This window comes from Pocillopora verrucosa, chromosome 4, assembly GCF_036669915.1.
Source record: "Pocillopora verrucosa isolate sample1 chromosome 4, ASM3666991v2, whole genome shotgun sequence".
Taxonomy (NCBI): domain Eukaryota; kingdom Metazoa; phylum Cnidaria; class Anthozoa; order Scleractinia; family Pocilloporidae; genus Pocillopora; species Pocillopora verrucosa.
In genome coordinates this window covers 19,029,704-19,050,009 of record NC_089315.1, presented here as the reverse complement: position 1 = coordinate 19,050,009, position 20,306 = coordinate 19,029,704, and the positions used below count along the sequence as shown (strand labels likewise).

General features: G+C 36.4%; 3 protein-coding genes across 3 annotated transcripts; 1 reads left to right on the top strand and 2 right to left on the bottom strand.

The window, feature by feature from the left end:
• Positions 1-1,059: 1,059 nt before the first annotated feature.
• Positions 1,060-6,212, bottom strand: LOC131778104 (glycosylated lysosomal membrane protein B). The gene is made up of 4 exons (XM_059094488.2): positions 6,100-6,212; positions 4,759-5,211; positions 3,446-3,975; positions 1,060-2,600 (listed from the first exon to the last, which is right to left on the bottom strand). The coding sequence occupies exons 1-4, from the start codon at positions 6,208-6,210 to the stop codon at positions 2,423-2,425; spliced, it is 1,272 nt and encodes a 423-aa protein (XP_058950471.2). The 5' UTR covers positions 6,211-6,212; the 3' UTR covers positions 1,060-2,422.
• Positions 6,213-12,183: 5,971 nt separating this feature from the next.
• On the bottom strand, positions 12,184-17,055 carry LOC131778146 (peptidyl-prolyl cis-trans isomerase B-like). Its single transcript, XM_059094527.2, has 6 exons — positions 16,864-17,055; positions 15,602-15,715; positions 14,818-14,878; positions 14,070-14,102; positions 13,200-13,384; positions 12,184-12,374 (listed from the first exon to the last, which is right to left on the bottom strand). Exons 1-6 carry the CDS (start codon positions 16,996-16,998, stop codon positions 12,252-12,254), a joined length of 651 nt encoding a protein of 216 aa, XP_058950510.1. The 5' UTR covers positions 16,999-17,055; the 3' UTR covers positions 12,184-12,251.
• Positions 17,056-17,402: 347 nt separating this feature from the next.
• LOC131778148 (peptidyl-prolyl cis-trans isomerase B-like) lies at positions 17,403-20,064 on the top strand. The gene is made up of 5 exons (XM_059094530.2): positions 17,403-17,657; positions 18,277-18,337; positions 18,450-18,482; positions 18,799-18,983; positions 19,612-20,064. Exons 1-5 carry the CDS (start codon positions 17,454-17,456, stop codon positions 19,735-19,737), a joined length of 609 nt encoding a protein of 202 aa, XP_058950513.1. The 5' UTR covers positions 17,403-17,453; the 3' UTR covers positions 19,738-20,064.
• The last annotated feature ends 242 nt before the right edge of the window (positions 20,065-20,306 follow it).

The following is a 20,306-nucleotide window of genomic DNA, read 5'->3' as shown; positions in this document are numbered from 1 at the left end:
ACATTCAATTCCACTTGTTTTCTCTTCGTCTTCCATCTTTGCTTTAAATTTCTCGCTCAGCAGTGTGTATCTTTCTCTAACAGCATACTTATTGACTTTGAATCGGGGAAGCTTAGGGCCATTCAGATTGTTTGCAATTTTACCCGGATCTTGCCTCTAGAAATGTTTACTTTTTTGTACTCAAAGGGTTCAAGTACTAAAATTTCTTGACGCAAGCAGTTATCATGTTCCTCGGTCCACTCCGTGTTTGATCTGAGCAACCGCAATAATATCTAGCTTCAGTGATTTTTTCCAGAAACAAACTCTGGTAAATTATCTAGATTAAATCCCTGGTTTAGTTTTGATATTCATTAAGAATATGAATCGAAAACAACCCACTGGACTGTTTCCTTTGAACTCGTCTCAATTAAAGCTTATTTGAGTCACGAACTTTTGAAGCTGTTTAGAAGGAGAAAGAAACTTTGGTCAGTTTCGCCTTTAAATAAGTTCTACAACCATTTACATTTGCCACAAGCCAGGAAAAATGTTGACAGTTCACCATATCTTGAAAATATACAATAAATTCATTTGAAACGACCTTAAAAAAAGAGAAACTTACTCACATTTCAGACAAAACGCCAAACTCTTCGTTCTGATGTCGCAGACAACACAGTTACGGCGGGAAATTTTGCCGGCGCGACGGCTACCGGAAGTGCGCAAGCAAATATTTTGAACTTCCGCTCGCCGTCGTCGGATCTTAAGGTCCCTACTCTGAATTGCTAACGATCCTTTCGCTGCGGAAGCCCAGTAGACATGACTTAAGTTCAGACTATGTCGAATGATAGCTACGAAATGAGAAACTCAGGGAACAGACGTAGGCTAGTATTTTAAAGCTTGAAGACTTCTAAATTCTGAGCTACGAGGTATCGATATTTTTCTAGGTAGTTATAGCTTTGAGTGAGACTTGCTCTGAATCTCTAAAGGATGGAGTGAAAAGGTTAAATCACCGTAACATGTTCTGTGTATTACAGTTTCATTACACCCACTCGTTTTGCATATTACAAGGCAACTACCTTCTAATTTGTTGATGCTAAGTTTATTTATAAAAAAATGAGTACAAACCAGTTTGTGAGAATACAAAAAATAATCATCAATAAATATAATAACTTTACATCGCTACATTTTATCATTTTACACCAATGGACCTCAATCTTGCTGTAATAATAATAGAGTGGGCTTCATTTTTTAACCACAAAAATGAAAAAAATCTCTACTTTTTTTCCAACATTTTTATGTCACTAGGATGTAAAGCGGCATGGTAGACAAAGAAAACCTCTCTTGAAAGTTACCTTAGTTGCCATTATTTTGAGATAGCAACAATTTAACTTAATTTCAAGCAGTCTGTAAGATAAGTAGTCAGTGAATATCATAACCCCAAAAAATGTCTCATCATCATGAAATTAGATTATTTAAAAATAAAGTTTAAATTCAAATAGAAATTTTAAAGAAACTACCATCTATGGTAGCAACTTAAACTTTCAACTCATACATGAATGAAAAAATGCTTTTGTACTCTATCCTTACCTAGCAATTATGGTTTTTCACATTACAACATCTCAAAGAATTGTTGACAATATTTCTTCTTAATCAACCAACCACATCAAAATCTGCCTTGAGCCAAATTGGGGTGGAGAGTTTGTGAAGACATCTTATGGTGTTCCAAATTATGCTAATGTAAAACACTTTCTTACACTGCATAACTATTTTACTGCACTTTTAGAGAAATGATGATATACAAAACCAAGTGCTAGTATGACATTGCCTACGTTCATATGAAGTATTGCATCTAGCCACTAAAACTAACCCTGCCTAATTTTGTCCAGCAAATCATGATCTAAACACTGAACATCATGACCTGACAAAATTGGTAAGTACATCAAGACTCAAAAGGAAACTGTCGACAATGCAAAAAAGACTTGAATCATGTCCATCAGCTCAGTATTCAATGTAATTATTTAACACCAGAACAAATTCTTAACCCTTTACAACCTAACATCAATATCCATATTCTTTACACTCTTCTCTTTACATTTCCTTTGGTACTGACAAGGAGAATTTGATTAACAATCACAGCTTCCTTTATTCTCATGATCCTAATGAATGATTCAGCAGTATTACTGTAATGAGAAATTAGATGCAGGTAACTCTTAGGGTGTAAAGGACATCTGTTCCATTAATTATCTGTGTATGAATTTAACATGTTTTAAAAACATTGAAATTATTGTATTCTATATACAAGGCTAAAAAAAATTAAAAACCCTGATGATGGCAAACAGCCAAAAACGTTTGGTTTAAACATTTTAATTTTTTTTTTCTTTTTTTTAGCCTTGTATATAGAATACATTTTACAAAGCGAACATTATGGACATTGAAATTATTGTTTTTAGTTAATCATGCCATATGAGGATGTTGCTTTCTTAGCTTTGACTTTCTTGATAATAACATAAATTATGGTGATAAAAATTAGAAGCATGGGTGCACCAAAACCAATAAATATAATCAACCACACAAGCATAGAAAAGTCATCTTTGATTGGAGTTCCGTAGCCCACCACTGCAGACCTAAGAAAAATAAAAACAAATGAGCAAACAGGATATAGGATGATTGGGTTCTAGATTACCAGATTTCTGAGAGACAATTAGCATCTACATGTACTGTATGTTGTCACTACAATCCACACAACCTTCTATTGGAATTTACCAAATACTTACTTCTTACCAAATACAGTTCAACCAGTCACCAATACAAACAGGTCATTTAGACTCAGTCAAGGGTGACCACTTTACAGAAATGAAAATTGCAGTACTGAGCTGGAAAAAAGTTTGAGACTTTGACAACAGACTGCTGAATACAGAGTGAAAGCTTAATATGCTGCTGCTTAATACAAGCTCCACTCATTCAACGGTTATCACAGATGCTCAATAGAAGTGACTGCTTGATGGAGGTAAAAATTACAGTTCTTAAGGCAGGGGGGGGAGGGGGGAATTTTGGGACTTTAACAACTGACCACTGAATATGGTGCTGCTTAACAGGTTTGAATGTATTACCTTCCAACAAGAGTTTTTTTATACAACTGTTAATAATAAAGATCATTTGCTAGAGGCCCTCCTGTAAATTATATTTTTTGTTATGCAATAAAACTTGTTTCCATAGAAAGGCTTTACACAGGGCAACAATATGAAAGTGAAGATCATGAAACTGGCAAATGGCTGCTCACATTTGGAAAAACTAACAGATGCTTATAAACTGGAAAGAACACATCATCAGGCCTTCTTTATCTAGAAGTTTTCCTCAGTAATTGGGTGAACAGATTATAGTTGTATATGATGTCACAGAGAGATAACAAAGCACTTAAAAAAAAATGACCATATCAATAATAATAATAACAGTAAATCAATAGGATTACCATGTGAGATATCTGGAACCCTCTGGGCCATCATACCAGCCATCTTTTTGTTGTCCAAAGGAAATATTCATTTGACTTGATATGAAGTTCCCCTTCAGATGTGAAACTATGCTGATGAAGTCTTCTGTAGAGGATGATGATGGGAGAGTTTGACACTGTTTATTATTGATAAACCGATGCTGATTGCCAAAATATGAAAAAGAAGGGACTTGGTTACTTAGTTTCCTTGACTCTTTCAGGTAGGCTACAGGTTTCCATGCACTGTATGATGAATGACTGCCAAGTGTACTGTTGATGACAATGGTTTTAAAAACAGCTGGAGTGTGTTCATCATCAAGAGACTTTTGAGCTATAACACAAGTGGAGCTGTCATCCTCAGAAAATGAGACCAATTCAAATATAAATCGAGTATGCCCTTTGTGTTGGAGATTTGTTAACTTATGAAGTGTCAGTGTAAAAACTGTAGAATTGCTGGAGAATTGTTGATGTGGCAATATTGACTCTCTGTCCTTGATTGCTGATGCATTGCACTGTAGAAACAAATATAAAAGGTGGTTAATTTTTGTTTCAGTGGCAGTAATAGAGAGAAGGTACTGTTAAGGTAGCAACACAGGAGAACTGTATACTCCCCCACAGGGAGATCACCAAATCAAACAAGCCAGAGTCAATCTCTGTGCCATAGAATATCACATTATCAACTGAGTTGATGATGTAATTATTAATCAAAAACTTTTGGCTATGAGCTGAGACCCCCTTGGATACCAAATTTTCATTCACTTCAGTTTTGATTTATGTAGAAATTAATCTGCTTATAGTCAAATAAATACAGTAGTTTCAAAGCTGATGTTTTGAGTGTTAGCCCTTTGTCAGAGTGAAAAATGAAGGGCTCATACTAAAACATCAGCTTTGAAACTCTTTACAGTGGCCAAGTTACACTATCAAATCAATTGCAGCGCTAAAGTTTCTTAAGAACCTTACTCCCTTATGATGTTAGTTTGGATAGTTTAATATTGGATCAACTGATAAACTCCTAATTGATATTTTTCTTTATTCTTATCACTTGAAATTCTATCAATATTCTAAGGAGAAATTCTGAATTTGTCAAACATAAGAGTTTAAGGGTTAAACAAAGGGATCAATGTCAGTGTCTGAGCAACTGCATACCTACCCCTCCCCTAACCCGACAACAATTGACTGATAACAACTTAGGGTTAATGTTGGGTTAGGGAGGGGTAGGTGCACATTTGTTCAGATACTAACACTGATCCATTATTTTAACTATCATTAGTACTATTATTACTATCATCTCTTACCTGAAAAATAACTGTTCCTCCCAACATTTCCCCTCTAAAAGTTGTCACATTGTTTTTGTGATCAATTTCAGGTTCTTCCCAGTGTGTTACCTCATCCTGGAAGCCATGTTTCACAATAGTGTTCACAACATCTTTCTCAGTGTAAAACAGTTCATCTTTTTTATCCTGAAACTCATAAATAGCTGGAATAACAAGTGCTGTGATGTGAAGACTTGTTTGTGTAAACGTAATTCCCTCTGTGGAATTGTTATTCAAGACATGGTTCCAATCAATTGATACATTAACATCTGTACTGTCAAAGTAAGCTGCAATAATAGTTGGAGAACCAATGACAGACCAGAGATAGTGCATGGAATTCTGTTTATCTGTACTCTCAGCAATAACATGAATGATGTAAGTTGTGTTACTGCACTCTGTTATACTTGTTGGGCATGGTATACTTTTAATGGTAATCTGCAAAGAAACAAAAAATTTTATGGAATATTTAAGATGTGGAACAAGATTCTAAATTTTAGAATTTTGAATTTCTTTGTGCTGTTAGTATGCATCAACTTTTCTTGGAAATTTCAATTGAAATTACCATTTAACTCCCAGAGATGATCACCTTGTAAATTCTCCCTTAAATAGTCAGACATTAATTATCCAGAAAACATGTAATGGGAAGACTCAAACTTATCAGGTAGAACTAACACCAAATTCTTGTCACTGATTTACGAAGAAAATTTCATGTGTAGCAGCTTGAGGGGAGAATATACGATCAGATCTTGAGAGTTAAAGGGTTAAGCGTAAGTATATCTATTAAATATAACTCCCACTAATTAGCTTTATCACTTACATGTTTGTGTATAGTCTTTGCTTTTTTCTCGATGGATTTAATTTTCAGTTTCTTTCAAAAATTGGCTAACATATAAGGCCACAACTTTTCATCAAATTTTTGCAAATTTTTTTAAGAGCGACATTTTATATGAATATTTGTTTTTTATATGACATCTCTTAAGGTTTTCTCTTTCAAACAACTGGTTTGTCAAGTAGATTTGTCTTCTAGGATTTATATACGATATATATGTACTCGAGCTCGTGGTCCATTCCGCTTAGGAGTTAAAATTTGCAAGTGATAATTATCGTCAAACTGTGCCCAGGTAATGTCCCTCCGGTTTCACATGCTATCTTAACGTTTGTGCAAACTGCTTGTCTGTTTATCGTAAAGAGGACTACAAGTATGTTATCTGAGAAATTATGAACGACAGTCAGAGCCAATGCAAGCCTTCGTTGATTCAGGACTAAAATATTTCAAAACACCATCCAGACCACAGAAAAGTTGCATCTATATGCCCATCTTACCTTTCTTTGCTGATCCTTAGGCACAGTCGCTGATGATAAACAAAGAAAGGCAACAAAAAATATAAGAAACCTTCTAAGAAATTCAACATAGCCCGCCATGTTGGGAACCATTTCCTCACGAAAGAGGAAGTCATGTGATTGTCATGACTCTGTTCCGTCATTAGTAGGGTGGTAAGAGTCAGGACGGTAGGGGGGGGGGGGGGGCGTAATAGGGAAAATCATAGTAGTTTTGCTTTAAAAGGATATATCAAGGAAAGGTACAACAACGCCTTTCTAACAATTGGCCGGTACGTTTTCTTTTAATAAAACATAAAAAAAAACGAATGGAATAATGAAGAAATTCCTCTTACTTTTTCATTATTTTGTCCGCATTGTTTCTGCCGAAATGCAAGCTCGTTTTTCTAGCCGTAAAAATATGTTCTTATATTCTTTTGTCGCGAGAATATAATTTTTTAGAGCCACTCTTTTTTTGTCAGGAATGTCTGGCTAGTTAAAAACAGGCACATGGACATGTTTTATGAAAATCTGATTTTTTCCCAACAATCTATTTGGTGGTGGCACATCTGTGTGCAAATTAATGGCCGGAAATTTATTATCGGCTTCGACAAACAAACACTAATACAGTATTTCACGTTTTAAATATGCGCCCGTTTTAAAACATCCGGAAAATATATCACCAGCCAGCTTTTATGCTGTCTGTTAACGAAGTAAGTTGCTGCTTTATACGAGAATGCCAAAAGTGATTTTAATTTTTACATGCTTGGGTACTATGTCTACCCTCAGGTAATTTAGTGTTAACAACTGTGTTGAAAACATAAATTGACCACCATAAAGAGTTTAAAGGCTGACGTTTCGAGCGTTAGCCCTTTGTCAATTGCTCTGACGAAGGGCTAACTCTTGAAACATCAGCCTTTAAACTCTTCTCAGTGGTCAATTTACGTTTTCAACTCAGTTGTTAACACTAATTTACCGTTTATACTCTCCCACCGACGCAGCACCATAGTTTATTTAGAAACTCACCCACTTTATTCATAAGTCTACCCTCACTTTGACCAAGCTGAGGTGATCTGTTCATACCTGACAGGAAGGATCAAGAAAAGATTCAACGACAAACAAGACCTCAGTTGTAGTTGGTGGCTTATTTCTAGCTGTCTCGCATTTGCCCGGCAGAAGAGCTGAAGGCATTCAGTGAGGACGACTGAAATATATACAAACGAAAGGGCAGCATGGAGAGAGGTGAACGAAGCTTTGTTTTTCCCGTAGTCTCTCCTTCTTTATCCGCCCCACTGATCTCTTCCAATGCACATCTCAGTAAATTGAGACAAATTCAACACGAAACGATAGACGGTTGAGTTGCAGGTAGAAAATGTCATCATCCACACACGGCCCAAAAATTGTTTCCCTTTTTTATTTATTAGATATTAAATCAAGAAATTTTCCACAATATTAGCATTACACCGCAGACAGCGTTTACTATCTATGTGGGAAGTATTGAGTTACTTACTTTGATCAGTCACAAAATGTTATTATAACCTATTATCATTATTTAAAATCAAGAGGAAAAACAACAAAAACTATTTAGAAAACATTGTATACTAGGAAAATGATAAAATAAACTTTGAGTATCTATCGAAAAAACATTTTGCCTTTCAAGAAGTGAAATCGACATAGTTCCGTCGGCCCCTTGAATTCCAGAACTGTAAATCAACACATTTTTGCCTCAACACACTCTGGAATTCACTCTCTGGCCTCTAGATCTTACATCCATGTTTTGAAAATGATTTAAATAGTTGTTTAAGCCTCGTTTAAACTCTTCAAGTATTGGTCAATTTGTATGCGATCATTACGTCATGTAGTAAGCGCTCATAAGTTCATAAAATTATTGTTATTATTATTATTATTGTTGTTGTTGCTATTATTACTAAAATAAAGGCTAAAAGAAGGTGAGTACGCCTTTTAGAGGTCGATCGAGGACTATGGAAAGCGGATAGCTGAAGAAGGACGGTTTTCTCTTGTATCAGCTGCGAACAAAATTCACAATGGTTCAGTTTTGCACCAAAATGTCACCCTGAGGTATTTGACTTACTGTTTTAGGGAGTAGGGATGAGATTTTTGTGAATCATACATAATGTTTCTTAACTTAAGCACAGTACAACAGTCGATGGGTTGGAAGCCTTATTTCATTTTAATATTGTGTAGCTTTTACTTTTTCCCTGGCTATGTTCATCACTACGCCCCGAAGAAGCACAGTCCTACAATGATTGACCACTATTCCACCGAAATAAATACGTTATAGACTCCCTAGAAACTCCCAGAAAAAGTTCTTTAGTAAGAAACTGACAATATGAAATTAATAATTCAATGTAGTTACCAGTATTCTTAAAAAGTTTACTGCGAAATGCCCTGTTCTTTTAAAAATTTTTTAAAATATTAGTGAAATTGCCACTCTTACGGATACTGGTTTTGTTGTTTTTACCTATCTTGTATTTTCTCAACTGCTTATCGTATAAGTAAAGCCTTTTAAAAATTCTAAAGAAATTACATTGTCGTCATTTATAAATCAGTTCATGTATCTCGTCCAGAAATTATGATTAATCAAACGGTAAGCTCTGGTAACAGTTCTTCAGTGGTAACGGTCACGATCTCCACAAAAGTGCCCCAGTCTCTTGCATTTCTCACACAAGTGCTGAGGGTGTTGTTTAGAGACATCTCCCTTGTCTAGCCCGTCAGGTTTATGCAGTGGACGCTGCGTATGCGGGTACACCACAATACTACAATTCTGACACTGCTGACCAGTGTTAGCCCAGCTGTTGGCGCTCATCCACCCACGGTTACACTCAGGACATCTGTATTCTCCAAAGCAACGCCTACCTCCTTGGTATGGTGTCTGACGTAAATATAAGCAATGGAATGTATAGTTAAAACCACGTTATTTTTATTCGGCGCTCTTCTTGTGAAGGCATCAGTCAATACCACTACTTTTGAATTCAGGTTACAATTTTTACAACTCAACTTGTTCACTTGATAAGGTTACCATATATAGAATATACAAAACACAAACAAAACAAAACAAAACACTCTCAAACTCCCGTAAATTGGTGTAAGACATACACAGAAACATATACACATTGCTCTTGGGTTTACATCGTAGCCACTTTTTCTACCGTCAAGTGACGATAGCCTTACTGAAGAAAGGATTGTTTGCATAGCGTCTTGGCTAAATCAGTCAGGCAAACTTTCATAGGAACAACTTTAATGTTGTACTTATAATCTGCTTTATGAATTTGCTTTCGTCAGGAAAACTTCCTTTTTTTGTCAAGAAAGAGTAACCGAGAGCAAGAGGCCCCTGACTAAATCTAATCTTTGAACAATCATAGAAGGAAGCTTTTCTAGCATGGAGGAATAAGAGTTTTGATCTGTGATTCTTAGCTCTCGCTGACCATCAGACTTCGACCAATTGGCTTTTCTTAGTGGACACTTTTAGATCATGTTAAAGCCCGTTTCAGCAGTTTCAACATTTGACTAACATTCGTTCAACAAAAGTTGAACGGATGTTGGGTAAATGTTAAAACCGTTTAAACGGACCATTCAACATTTTCGAGAACAAGGGAAAACCGGATGAAAGTTTAAACCGATTTAACCTTGATTCAACACGCTTTCAACATTTTTACGTTTTCAACAATGTTGGACGACCTGTTCAAACGCACCGAACATTTGGTTCAACAAAGCGTTGAATGCAAGTTGAAGCAAATGTTGAAACCGTTTAAACGGGCCTTTACCGATGCTGAAGAAAGTTACAAATATCTTATGATTAATTTTTTCAAATTGTTGGAGATTTTCGCATCTCACTCAAAATGAACTAAAAGAACCATGATGAAGTGAACATTCTGTCTTCTACATTGATCTTTACAAGGTCGTCACTTCCAAACGGGTCTTGTCATATACATTATGCCAAAGTGATTTTCCTGTCGGTTGTCGATGAGAAAACGTGTTTATCTCGTATTTGAGTTCGCCAATTCATATGTTCATTTCACTTCTTCCTAACTTATTCCCCTTTGGCGAAGGAGTCTGTCAGATAATATCGGATCCAGAGGGTTTTCATTTGTGAATATATGTAAAAATTTAGCAAAATTGCCTCAATAAAAATGTCACGAAGCGCGGAGAGTTCATCTGCAATACGGAAGTGACATTTCATCAAAACAGCTACCACCGAAAGCCAAGGCAAGTTCGGTTAGAACATAGCATTACCATTAAAGTAATTTAAAACCACCAGAATACGAATGAAAAGTTAGACATAACAATCCGAAATCGAACTCCTCTTCTGAATTCTCAATTAGACACAGTGCATTATTCCTAAGCCTAATTGACTTGACCAAAATCTCTGAATTTCGCTCAGACACTTACCTTTCCACTCGACATATTTCGACGTTGAGAACTGAAAGTTCAGAATTTAAAAGTGATTTTGGAAAACTACAGAAACCTCACACGGTGTCGGTGAAATTATTCAGTATAATGAGGAACTGTGTAGATACACAATCCCACTAAATGTTGCATTATCCAATGGGAAGCCATCTCCTGACCGGAAATGTTTACAGGTACACGAATTTTCCAATCAGAAATAAGGAGATCCACATTTCTCGGAAAGCTCTTAAATTCTTAGAACTTTCACGATTAATTTAGTTTCAGGTCATTTCACAGGCGGCCCAAGGTCCAGCTGTGAGATGATCATCTTGCAAAATAGGAAGTCATGGCGAAATTATAGGATCTAGAGTTTGTACAGGAATATTTACGACCGCTCTCAGGAATAAAAAAAATACAGTCATATTCTCAATAAAAATACCTCACCTTACTTCCACAGTATATCACTTGTTATCTGACCGCTTACGGGAGTCTCCTGGGCTCCTGCCGCTTACTATGTTGAAAAGAAACCCATTCGGGCGAGTTTTACCACATAAGAGAACACTCCTGAGATTTCCGGATGCTCGATCCGAGAAGCGAAAAATACAAGCTCAAAAAGACCGGGAGGCCACAATTCCAACGCAGAATCCAAGCACATATACGATAGTTTCATTTCAATTCACTACAAATTCAATCTTCCCCGTGAAACCGACGCCAAGCCGCATTTCCAGTTCAGCCATTTCTGACGGCCCGCGTACACATTCACCACGACAAAGCTTGGTAACCCTGTCTTCTTTACAAAGTGTGCTTCGCCGGGTACCACACCACTACTTGTCACCCGTGGTTCTCGATGCTAACTGACGGTGGGGTCCCTGGCGAGGTTCAGTTTGCAAAGGAGGCAGAGTTACGAAGCTGGTTGTCGGGGTGAATGTGTACGCAGGCCGTTATTGCTTTCATATTCACGTCTTTATCCGCACTCACATATTTGATTTTCATGGGTCATGGGTTCATATCCCGTACAGGCCCGAGTTTTTTTCGTCAGGCCTTATTTTCCAAAATTTCTGTGCATAAGATGCCTTCAATCCATTCTTCTAAAAGAAAACTGACTTTCTTTGAAAGTCTGATTGACTCACCCGAAATAAGTAAATTTATCTTATCTTGGACGAAAGAAGACGAGATTAGCCGCTCTTTTCTCTTATTTAGCCTATTTCTCCCAACTCGATTCTGAAATTTTATGTATGCAATACATTTCAAGTTTTTTTCTTTCTTCCCAGCGATAATGCTCTTCTGTAGGAACAACTTCTCACGCAACCCAAGATAGTTTTGTCCAAGTTTGATCAAGAGAAAATGCGTACTTGTACAATGATTACAAGGAAACACGACAGCGATCGCCTTTAATACTACACACCCACATCGCATTTCTCTTAATCGCCGGTTTATAGCAAACAAACACTGATTACATTTGTGCTTAGTTAGCAACAGAGACAGCCAGAGAGGGAGTTTCTACGTAAAGTAAATTCACCGATGAATTTACTCTAAGGTTTTGTTTATCTGAGTGCCAAGGAAAGATGGTTCATTTGTCATTAAACAAACGAAATAACAAAGACACAATGTTGGATTTCTTTCTGAAACACTGAGATGAAATGCACTGGAATTTGCAGAATGCTCGAGCACAGAGCAGTCAAATCAAATTCATAACTGTATTTTATTAAAAATCCTTGCGCATTACAAAACACACTGAAGAGAGACTGGTGCTAATCTTCCCTTTCCACGTTGAAGGGCTCATCAACCTCAATAACTCCGCAATCTGCGATCTTCACCTCTTTCTTTGGAGTACTCCCGTCCACTTCTACGTTTTCTACCTTGCGTACAACATCCTGTGAGAATTATTTTAAGAACAGTGCAATTGACTTAGTAACTGTTTTGGCGAGCATCGTGTAAGATACGCTAAAAACATATTACATATAGTCATTCTCCTAGTAACTTGTAAGTGGGACGTTTGGTTGGTAAGAATCTAGCACGAAATATATTAAAGTTCACATGGTAACCAGGTGGACAATTAGACAAGGTTTAATGCTACTCTAGTTTACAAAACCAGAGTAGCATCAAACCATGTCTAATCTAGCATGAGTAATTGCCCTCATAAGACACATTTACAAGGGATATCTTGAACTCCAACATCTCAGTGACACAATTGACAAATAAAAATCCACTTTGGTACCAGAATTTAACTTTCCTAGTGTGTCTCAGACTCGTTACAACCTTCCTGGGAATAGCAATTATTAGGAAAAAGGATCGGTGAATTGGTGAGGTTAATTGATAGAGCAACTTTCAATTGAGGTTCAGAAATCCAGGATTTGTTTGTGTTTGCTTTACTTCTCCCTGAGGTTGGTCCAAAAAACTCGTACCACTTTCTCTACCAGTCAGAGGCAAAACTAAAACCAATCACTGCTTGGTCGTCAGCATTTTCCAGGCTGCACTTAACGCAGTTAGGTTGTGTTACTGAGAGATGTCATTGGCTCTTGAAGGTACATGTATTATCCTTTCTTTTAATTGGCTGTTATGATTACTGGTTTTATGACACTCAATCGAAAAGATCTCTGAATTCTTCAGTTTGATCACAATTCTGAAAAAATTCAAAATTCTGAAATTCTAAAACGTTGTTCTTCAAAGAAAACAATGATATATATTTCTGAACTCACCATTCCTTCAAGAACTTTCCCAAAAACAACATGTTTGCCATCCAACCAGCTAGTTTTTACAGTCGTGATAAAGAACTGTGAGCCATTGGTATCTTTACCAGCATTAGCCATACTCAGCCAGCCTGGACCATAATGCTTCAACTTAAAGTTCTCATCATCAAATCTATCACCATATATGCTTTTACCTGGTTGATAGGTAAATAAAGATTATTTTTCTCAAAAGTTTAATTAGGAAAAACATTCAAGACAGAGTAAAAGATTATAAGGGCCATCATTGGTCTGATGTTTGGATTGAGTGGGGTGGGGTGCAAAAAGGGTAGGTAGGGGGGAGGCAAGGGTGAGGAAGGGGGGGGGGAAGGGTGGTGTGGAGTCTGAATGGACTGGTCTTCATGCAAGCCTTCCAATGTCCTCACAGATGTCTCATTGTCATGCTTTACAACTATCATAGTTTAAAGTGTCAGGAAGGGTTTATGCCAAAACATTTATCCTCTACATTTGGCAAAGTGTACAGGTTAGAGGTTACTTTTCCTTCTTAACACTTTAACTCCCATGAGTGAGAGAGACAGAATTTCTCTTTCAAATATCAGTACAATATCAAGCAGACAAGTGATGAGAATAAAGGAAAATATTAATTGGGGGATTATAGGTTGAGCCAATACCAAATTCTCCACAGTAAAAGTGTAAGAATTGCATGACAAGCAGTAAGGAAATAACAAATTAGATATTGGGAGAAAAATGGTTATAAGATCTAAATAAGAACAGTTACAGGGTTTTGTATTGGATATGAGGTTGAAGAACTGAAGTGTTATCCTGGATTCTTATCATTAATTCCACTTTCAGGTTTACAGCTAGCTGTGTTATCAGCCTTACCTCCAGTTCCATCTCCTTTTGTGAAGTCTCCACCTGAACAAAGAAAACATTTTGTATCTTTTCATAAAAGCATGATTTTCATTACATTACTATTAAAGTGATAAATTCCTCTTGTGTGTTCCAGGATTAAGAGAGAAGTCTTATTTCATCTTTGTTTAATGCCAAAACAGAAACTAGCATGGTGGAACAGCAAGGTGGTCACACAAACTGGGATGAGCTATGGTGGTTCTATTTACTGTAAAATGTTCTCACTATACAGCATTCCCTAGCAATTGGCATAATTCATGAAGAAATGTTTTTTACCAATTTCTATTCAAATGTGTCATGCAAAAGATGTTTCTCAAAATTATATTTATGACAGATACTCCTTTAACCCTTTAACTCCCAGGATCTTATTGTTAATTCTCCCCTCCAGCTGCTACACATTCCTTGTAAATAAGTCACAAGAATTTGGTGTTACCTGATGAGTTTGAATATCCTCATTACATGTTGGCTGGATAATGTATGGATATTATGGGGAGAAGTTACATATTAATCACTTCTGGGAGTTTGACGGTTACGGAGAACCTAAGTCCAAATTGATGCAATTTTTTTTCATCATAGATTAAACAGTTACATTAAGGAGAGCACTTCAGTCAATATGCTGGAAATGTACTAATGGCTATAGGTTCTACCTTGTTAGAAGTAGTGTACAAATCTGTGCTCTGGGAGATAAAACAAATTATATGGAAGTTCTAAAATGTGTTACCTTGAATCATAAAATTATGAATAATCCTATGAAATTTACTTCCTTTATAGCCAAATCCTTTCTGAAACAAAAGAGCAAAAAACCCTATTTTACTTGCAAATCAAACAAAAATAAGCCCATTATTCATAGAAAGATTTTTAATACCTGCAACTCCTCAGATTATCATACAATTTTAAGTATCAACCCTTTCAATCCTATGTGTGACCAAGACTACATTACTCCTTACAGAGTCAATATAAAATCAAGCAGACAAGTGATGAAAATAAAGAAAAATATCAATTAGAAGATTATTAGTTGATCCAATACCAGCTTCTTCACACCAACAACACAAATTGTATGGAAAAAAACTAAGGAATATTTCTAACAAGATCTTGGTTGTGTACGGGTTAAGCTAATTGACACAGCTCTTACATGTGACTTCTCCATTCCCAGAAAGTAAACCCTAAGTCTCATTTGCACCACTTGAGGCTTGTCAATGTTCATGTTGTTCTCACATGGGAATTATTTTCATCTCAGTGTTTTAAGGAATTGATGCATGAGGTCTATTAAGTGAAATCAACTGACCATCTTTTATTCTCTTAAAAAAAAAATTAAAAAAAAAACCTTAGGCCTTATTCTCCAATACTTAACAGCAATTTTCATGACACATTTTCACTTTGAGAAATAAAAGACAAGTGACAGGAAACATAGTAGCTACCAATGGATCACAGAGAAAACAAATAAAGAATTGCTAGAAGAACCATTAGCATATGGAAACCTTTATTCAAGATGAGTAAATTTTTACCTCTCCAGAAGCTAGAGCTGCAAAATTCTTAGTGGTTTTTGGCACAGTTTTTCCAAACAAGCCAATCACAATTCTTCCCACCTCTTCATCTCCATGTGTAATGTCAAAATAAACCTACAACAATAAATTAATGTACCATTAATATAGTTACATAACTTTTACAATGAAGTAAATCCAGTGAAGCAATTGATGAATTATAATCAGTAAGGTATTTAAAATCCCACCCTTTGTTATAGAGGTTTTGTTGGTAGGATTAAAGTATATTTATTTCTTTACTGTAGCATGTATTACATGACTTTTCCCCGAGCTACATCTCAAGTGACCATATCTTTGTATGTGAAAACAAGTCATAATGTGCTTGGTATGTGAATGGGCCAGCAGTAATGTTTTTATTTTGACATGCTCTTCAATTTGGAGGGATGGCAAAGGAAGGTGCCTGATCCTGTTTAGCACACACATTTAAGCACATGTCACATTTGTTTCATGCATCACCAATTTAAAAGGGAAAGCTTCATATCTCTTCTGTGTGTGAGGTTTCAGGGAAATCTTTAGGTTTCCAAGGAGATGAAGATAAAGTTCGCAGGTCACGTATATTAATCACACTTGCATTACAGTAAAATTACTAGTGTCATGCTATTAATTTTGGCCTTAATCACACATCATGAATAAACCATTTGCCACCTTCTGTTGGCTTTTGATTCTACAACTATTTCAATGAATCACCAGAGATGTTTGAGAGATTTCAATATATCTTCACATCTAGAGAAAGGCTTTGAAATCCTAAGTTTTGAGTATTTGACTTGCAGCTAAGTAAAGGGGTTGATCTGTTCAGGGGTTTATGCAGAGGGGTACATAAGAGGGTCAAATAGGAGATGCTCTTGCAGAAGAGACATCAATAAATCTGCACAGGAAACCATCTTAATGAATAGGATATGCACATCTCTCTCTGTTCACTAATTTGCGTCTACCTTTGCTTCTACATTCATAGCTGTTGACCGACCTTTTAGCTTACGACAAATTATCCATTACTAATAAAAACTATACTCGGTTGTCTGTTATTGAGTAACAAATTGTATGTGCGGTAAAAATAGTAAGACCAATTCTTCGGATTTGTATCAGAGTTTAAGATGAGTAAGCAAATTCTGATATTGTCTCTGCTGTACAAAATGTCTTCCCTGTTTCCGAGACGGAGAAAAGCCTATTCACTGGTTGTTTAGTGTACTATACTGAAGCTTCTAAACAGCAATGGAGTATGTACTCACCTTTTGCGTGACCAGTGGACCTTTCTTCGTTTTTCCAGCTTGCGAATCGTCTGGTAAAAGAAGGAAAACCAAAGCACAGATAGCAAACGTAACTACTGCTGCAATTTTCATGATTCTGAGGGCACGAAAAGTCATCCAAATCTCCGAAACACCACTACGATTAAACTACGGGAATGATGGAAAAGTTGCAGTAATGCTTTGCGCGGGTAAAAACCGGAAGTAGTTCGGCAGTAAAGCAGATACAAGCTATTCAGTAATTCATGTGATTTTAACTGTAGTTATCACGTCAATATTTTATTATTTAAAACAATTGAGGAAATGAAATAGCAATTTCATAAAGCAATTATTTCATATAGTATAGCTAGGCCGTCTAAATCACTGGCAACGAATTCTGACTGCATAAATAACTGCCACGTTTAACCAGGAATAGAACAAATACCAGTTCCCCTCGACCTTCATTGTACAAAGCTCGGACAGTTGTCGAGATGCAATTGGTTGTAAATAACCTGGAATACGATTGGTCCACGCTCGTTTAATTCACCTCATTCAAATTTTCTGGTGCTGTATTCACGGAAAGCGGCGGAACGAAAATGGCTCTCTTCGTTTTATTTTTCGTGGCCATGGCGTGCGCGTGCTTCGGCGCTAAAGCTAATAAAGACGATATTCTTGTCACAAGTAAGGTGTTCTTCGACATAGAGATCGGAGGCCAGAAAGAAGGGAGAATTGTGATTGGGTTATTTGGAAAAGTGGTTCCCAAGACTGTGGATAACTTCTATGCACTTGCAACCCACGAGGTAAGATTAGATTTTGTAGAAAGACTCAAAAGATGTGAATAGTTAATAAAATGTGAAGTTTTGATGCAATAAATTTTAGGGCACACAGAATTTTACTCACCAGACGAGACCAAAAATCTAGTTTTTATTGCGTGCATGCGTTGAAAAAAGTATCTGCACCAAATTTACTTGCTATTGAGCCTTTTTCGTGGCGTGAAGTGGCGATTATTCAATCAAGGATGTTGCCCTCCGCGACGACAAGTTTTTTCACATTGGTTATCTCTGTCTCTTTCTCTTTCTTTCCCTGTCTCTGGCTGAATTAGGAAGAGACACCTTGGGGACGATAGTGATGATGAGCCAATATTTGCATTATAATGATGTGAGCCTGGGTATGGACACAATGTTTTACTCAGCTTACTGTGTCATCAAAATGTCTACACGGCATGTGTTTTAGTTGAAATTCAAGTTTGAGCACAACAGCTCATGTCAACATTATTCAAAAGAAACTTTTAAAATGATGCTTTCAGTAACAATGTCATGTTGCACAAATTGATATGATTGGTGGTATTGTAGCATTACAGTAATGACAGTAATGTAAAACTGTATAATAACAAGAGCAATTTTTATTTCCCATATGCAGAAAGGCTTTGGATACAAGGGTAGCATTTTCCACCGTGTCATTAAAGATTTTATGATTCAAGGTAGTTCTTTTTCAAACCAATTTTAAAAGCATGATTATTCTGTTCACTGTGTGATTACAGTAATGTACATGTATATTATTAAGTACTTATTTATACTTGATATCTCATATAGGTGGTGATTTCACAAATGGGGATGGAACTGGCGGTGGGTCTATTACCTTTTTTTCTTTAATCAATATTAATTTGTTTGAATTGGAGAAAGCCACAAGCAAAGCATAATTACTGATATATTATGTGTCCACTCTCCCATTTTTTCAGGGAATCCCCCTCATCTCCATGCAGCATGAGCTTACTTAATTGTTTGGTTTAAGCCAACTGAATTTGTACGTCCTTTTTTATAAATTAAATGGGTGCTAATTAGATTATTTATGGTAATCTTATCCATTAACCTCTCTAGGATACTGTAAGACAAGTCTTGCAACATTGATTATGTGTTAAATATATGAGCAAGTGTGTTTCAGGCAAAAGCATCTATGGGGATCGTTTCAAAGATGAGAACTTTAAGTTAAACCATTATGGCCCAGGCTGGCTGAGTATGGCTAATGCTGGTAAAGATACCAATGGCTCACAGTTCTTTATCACAACTATAAAAACTTCTTGGCTGGATGGACGACATGTTGTATTTGGGAAAGTGTTGGAAGGCATGGTAAGAAATGTTTTGATGTTATAGTGTACCGTCTCCAGTTTTCCGAACTAAAAATCTATCCATGATTTTGATGTTTGATAGTAAACTGAATTTTGTGAAAAAGAGGCAACTTATTTGAGAGGTGTCATGTTTTTGTGGACAACTCACCATTTGACCTCTTCAGAGTATTGCTTGCAGCAATTTGTCATATTACCATATTACAGGGGCGATTCAACTCAAATTTCCATTTTTGAAAAAAATTAAAAATTGAGGGTTGATTTTAAGGGGTCTGTTTTTCACCTAATGGCATTTGATATTTTGAAACTAAGTTAGTTTTAAATGTTAAACTTCTTAAGTTGAAAAACTTTAATTCATATAAAGGTGGCTCAGTTTGTGAAAGAGGCAAGGTAGAGTCAGATGGAGAGAGTTTTTGAACAGGACCCAGATTTTCATCGTGAGCTCTACCAATCCTCCTTCCTTTTCACTTTGAGCACTGCATATGGTCACACTCTGTTTCCTAACTGAATACTTGAAACAGACTGTTCATTTCACATCCTTCCTTACACTTTTAAGGTGTCAAATATTCTATTAGCCTGGAATCTGTCTGTGCTTTGAATGCTGACATGCATTATTATATCTACTTTACCAGGATGTTGTCAGAAAAATAGAGAAAACAGATACAGATACCCGTGACCGACCAGCTAAAGATGTCAAAATAGCAGACTGTGGTTCAATTCCGGTGGAAAAACCTTTTCAAGTTCAAAAAGATGACTAATTATTCATCATAGCATAAAATGTGTGACATTGTTTGTGTAGTGTAGATTTTTTTTAGCTGTCTTAGCAGTCTTTTAAAAGTCATGTAAGTGTGCAGAATGTATTGGAAATTAACAATGTATGATCATGTGAAATTTGTTGTGGAAATCTTTCCAGGTATCAGGTTATCCTAAAATCCCACAATTTTTTTATCCCTCTAGTGGCTGTGGTAGATCTATTTAAATCATGTTTAGAAACTATTGTTACCACATGTATTTTCATAATTGGAGGCCCCCAAAGGTATTCGCTATTTCTTGGAAACCTGGAATAAAACTTGTCCCTAAGTGAACAGGTGTGTTTGATTCCTTATGATACTGGTTTGAAAAGTTTTGATCTATCTCAAGGTTGAAAACAAGTAGTAACCTCCCATCCTGTTTTCCTCTGATCACCTCAGATTAAATCACCCAAGATGCCTGAAGTATTTGGTTGTTTTCCCCCAAGAGTTTTCTGCTCGTCGTACTGTAGTATTAACACAAATTAAAAGAAACCAATAACAATGTTTGCAAACATGTTCACCTGGCCTATTGCTGT

Coding starts and splice junctions, on each gene's coding strand:
- LOC131778104 (XM_059094488.2), bottom strand. CDS start 6,210: ATGGTTCCCAACATGGCGGGCTATGTTGAATTTCTTAGAAGGTTTCTT. Junction 5,212..6,099: donor CTAAGGATCAGCAAAGAAAG/GTAAGATGGGCA, acceptor GTTTCTTTGCAG/ATTACCATTAAAAGTATACC. Junction 3,976..4,758: donor GAGGAACAGTTATTTTTCAG/GTAAGAGATGAT, acceptor TTGTTTCTACAG/TGCAATGCATCAGCAATCAA.
- LOC131778146 (XM_059094527.2), bottom strand. CDS start 16,998: ATGACTTTTCGTGCCCTCAGAATCATGAAAATTGCAGCAGTAGTTACG. Junction 15,716..16,863: donor GTCCACTGGTCACGCAAAAG/GTGAGTACATAC, acceptor TTATTGTTGTAG/GTTTATTTTGACATTACACA. Junction 14,879..15,601: donor CAGCTCTAGCTTCTGGAGAG/GTAAAAATTTAC, acceptor CTTTTGTTTCAG/AAAGGATTTGGCTATAAAGG.
- LOC131778148 (XM_059094530.2), top strand. CDS start 17,454: ATGGCTCTCTTCGTTTTATTTTTCGTGGCCATGGCGTGCGCGTGCTTC. Junction 17,658..18,276: donor ATGCACTTGCAACCCACGAG/GTAAGATTAGAT, acceptor TCCCATATGCAG/AAAGGCTTTGGATACAAGGG. Junction 18,483..18,798: donor AAATGGGGATGGAACTGGCG/GTGGGTCTATTA, acceptor AGTGTGTTTCAG/GCAAAAGCATCTATGGGGAT.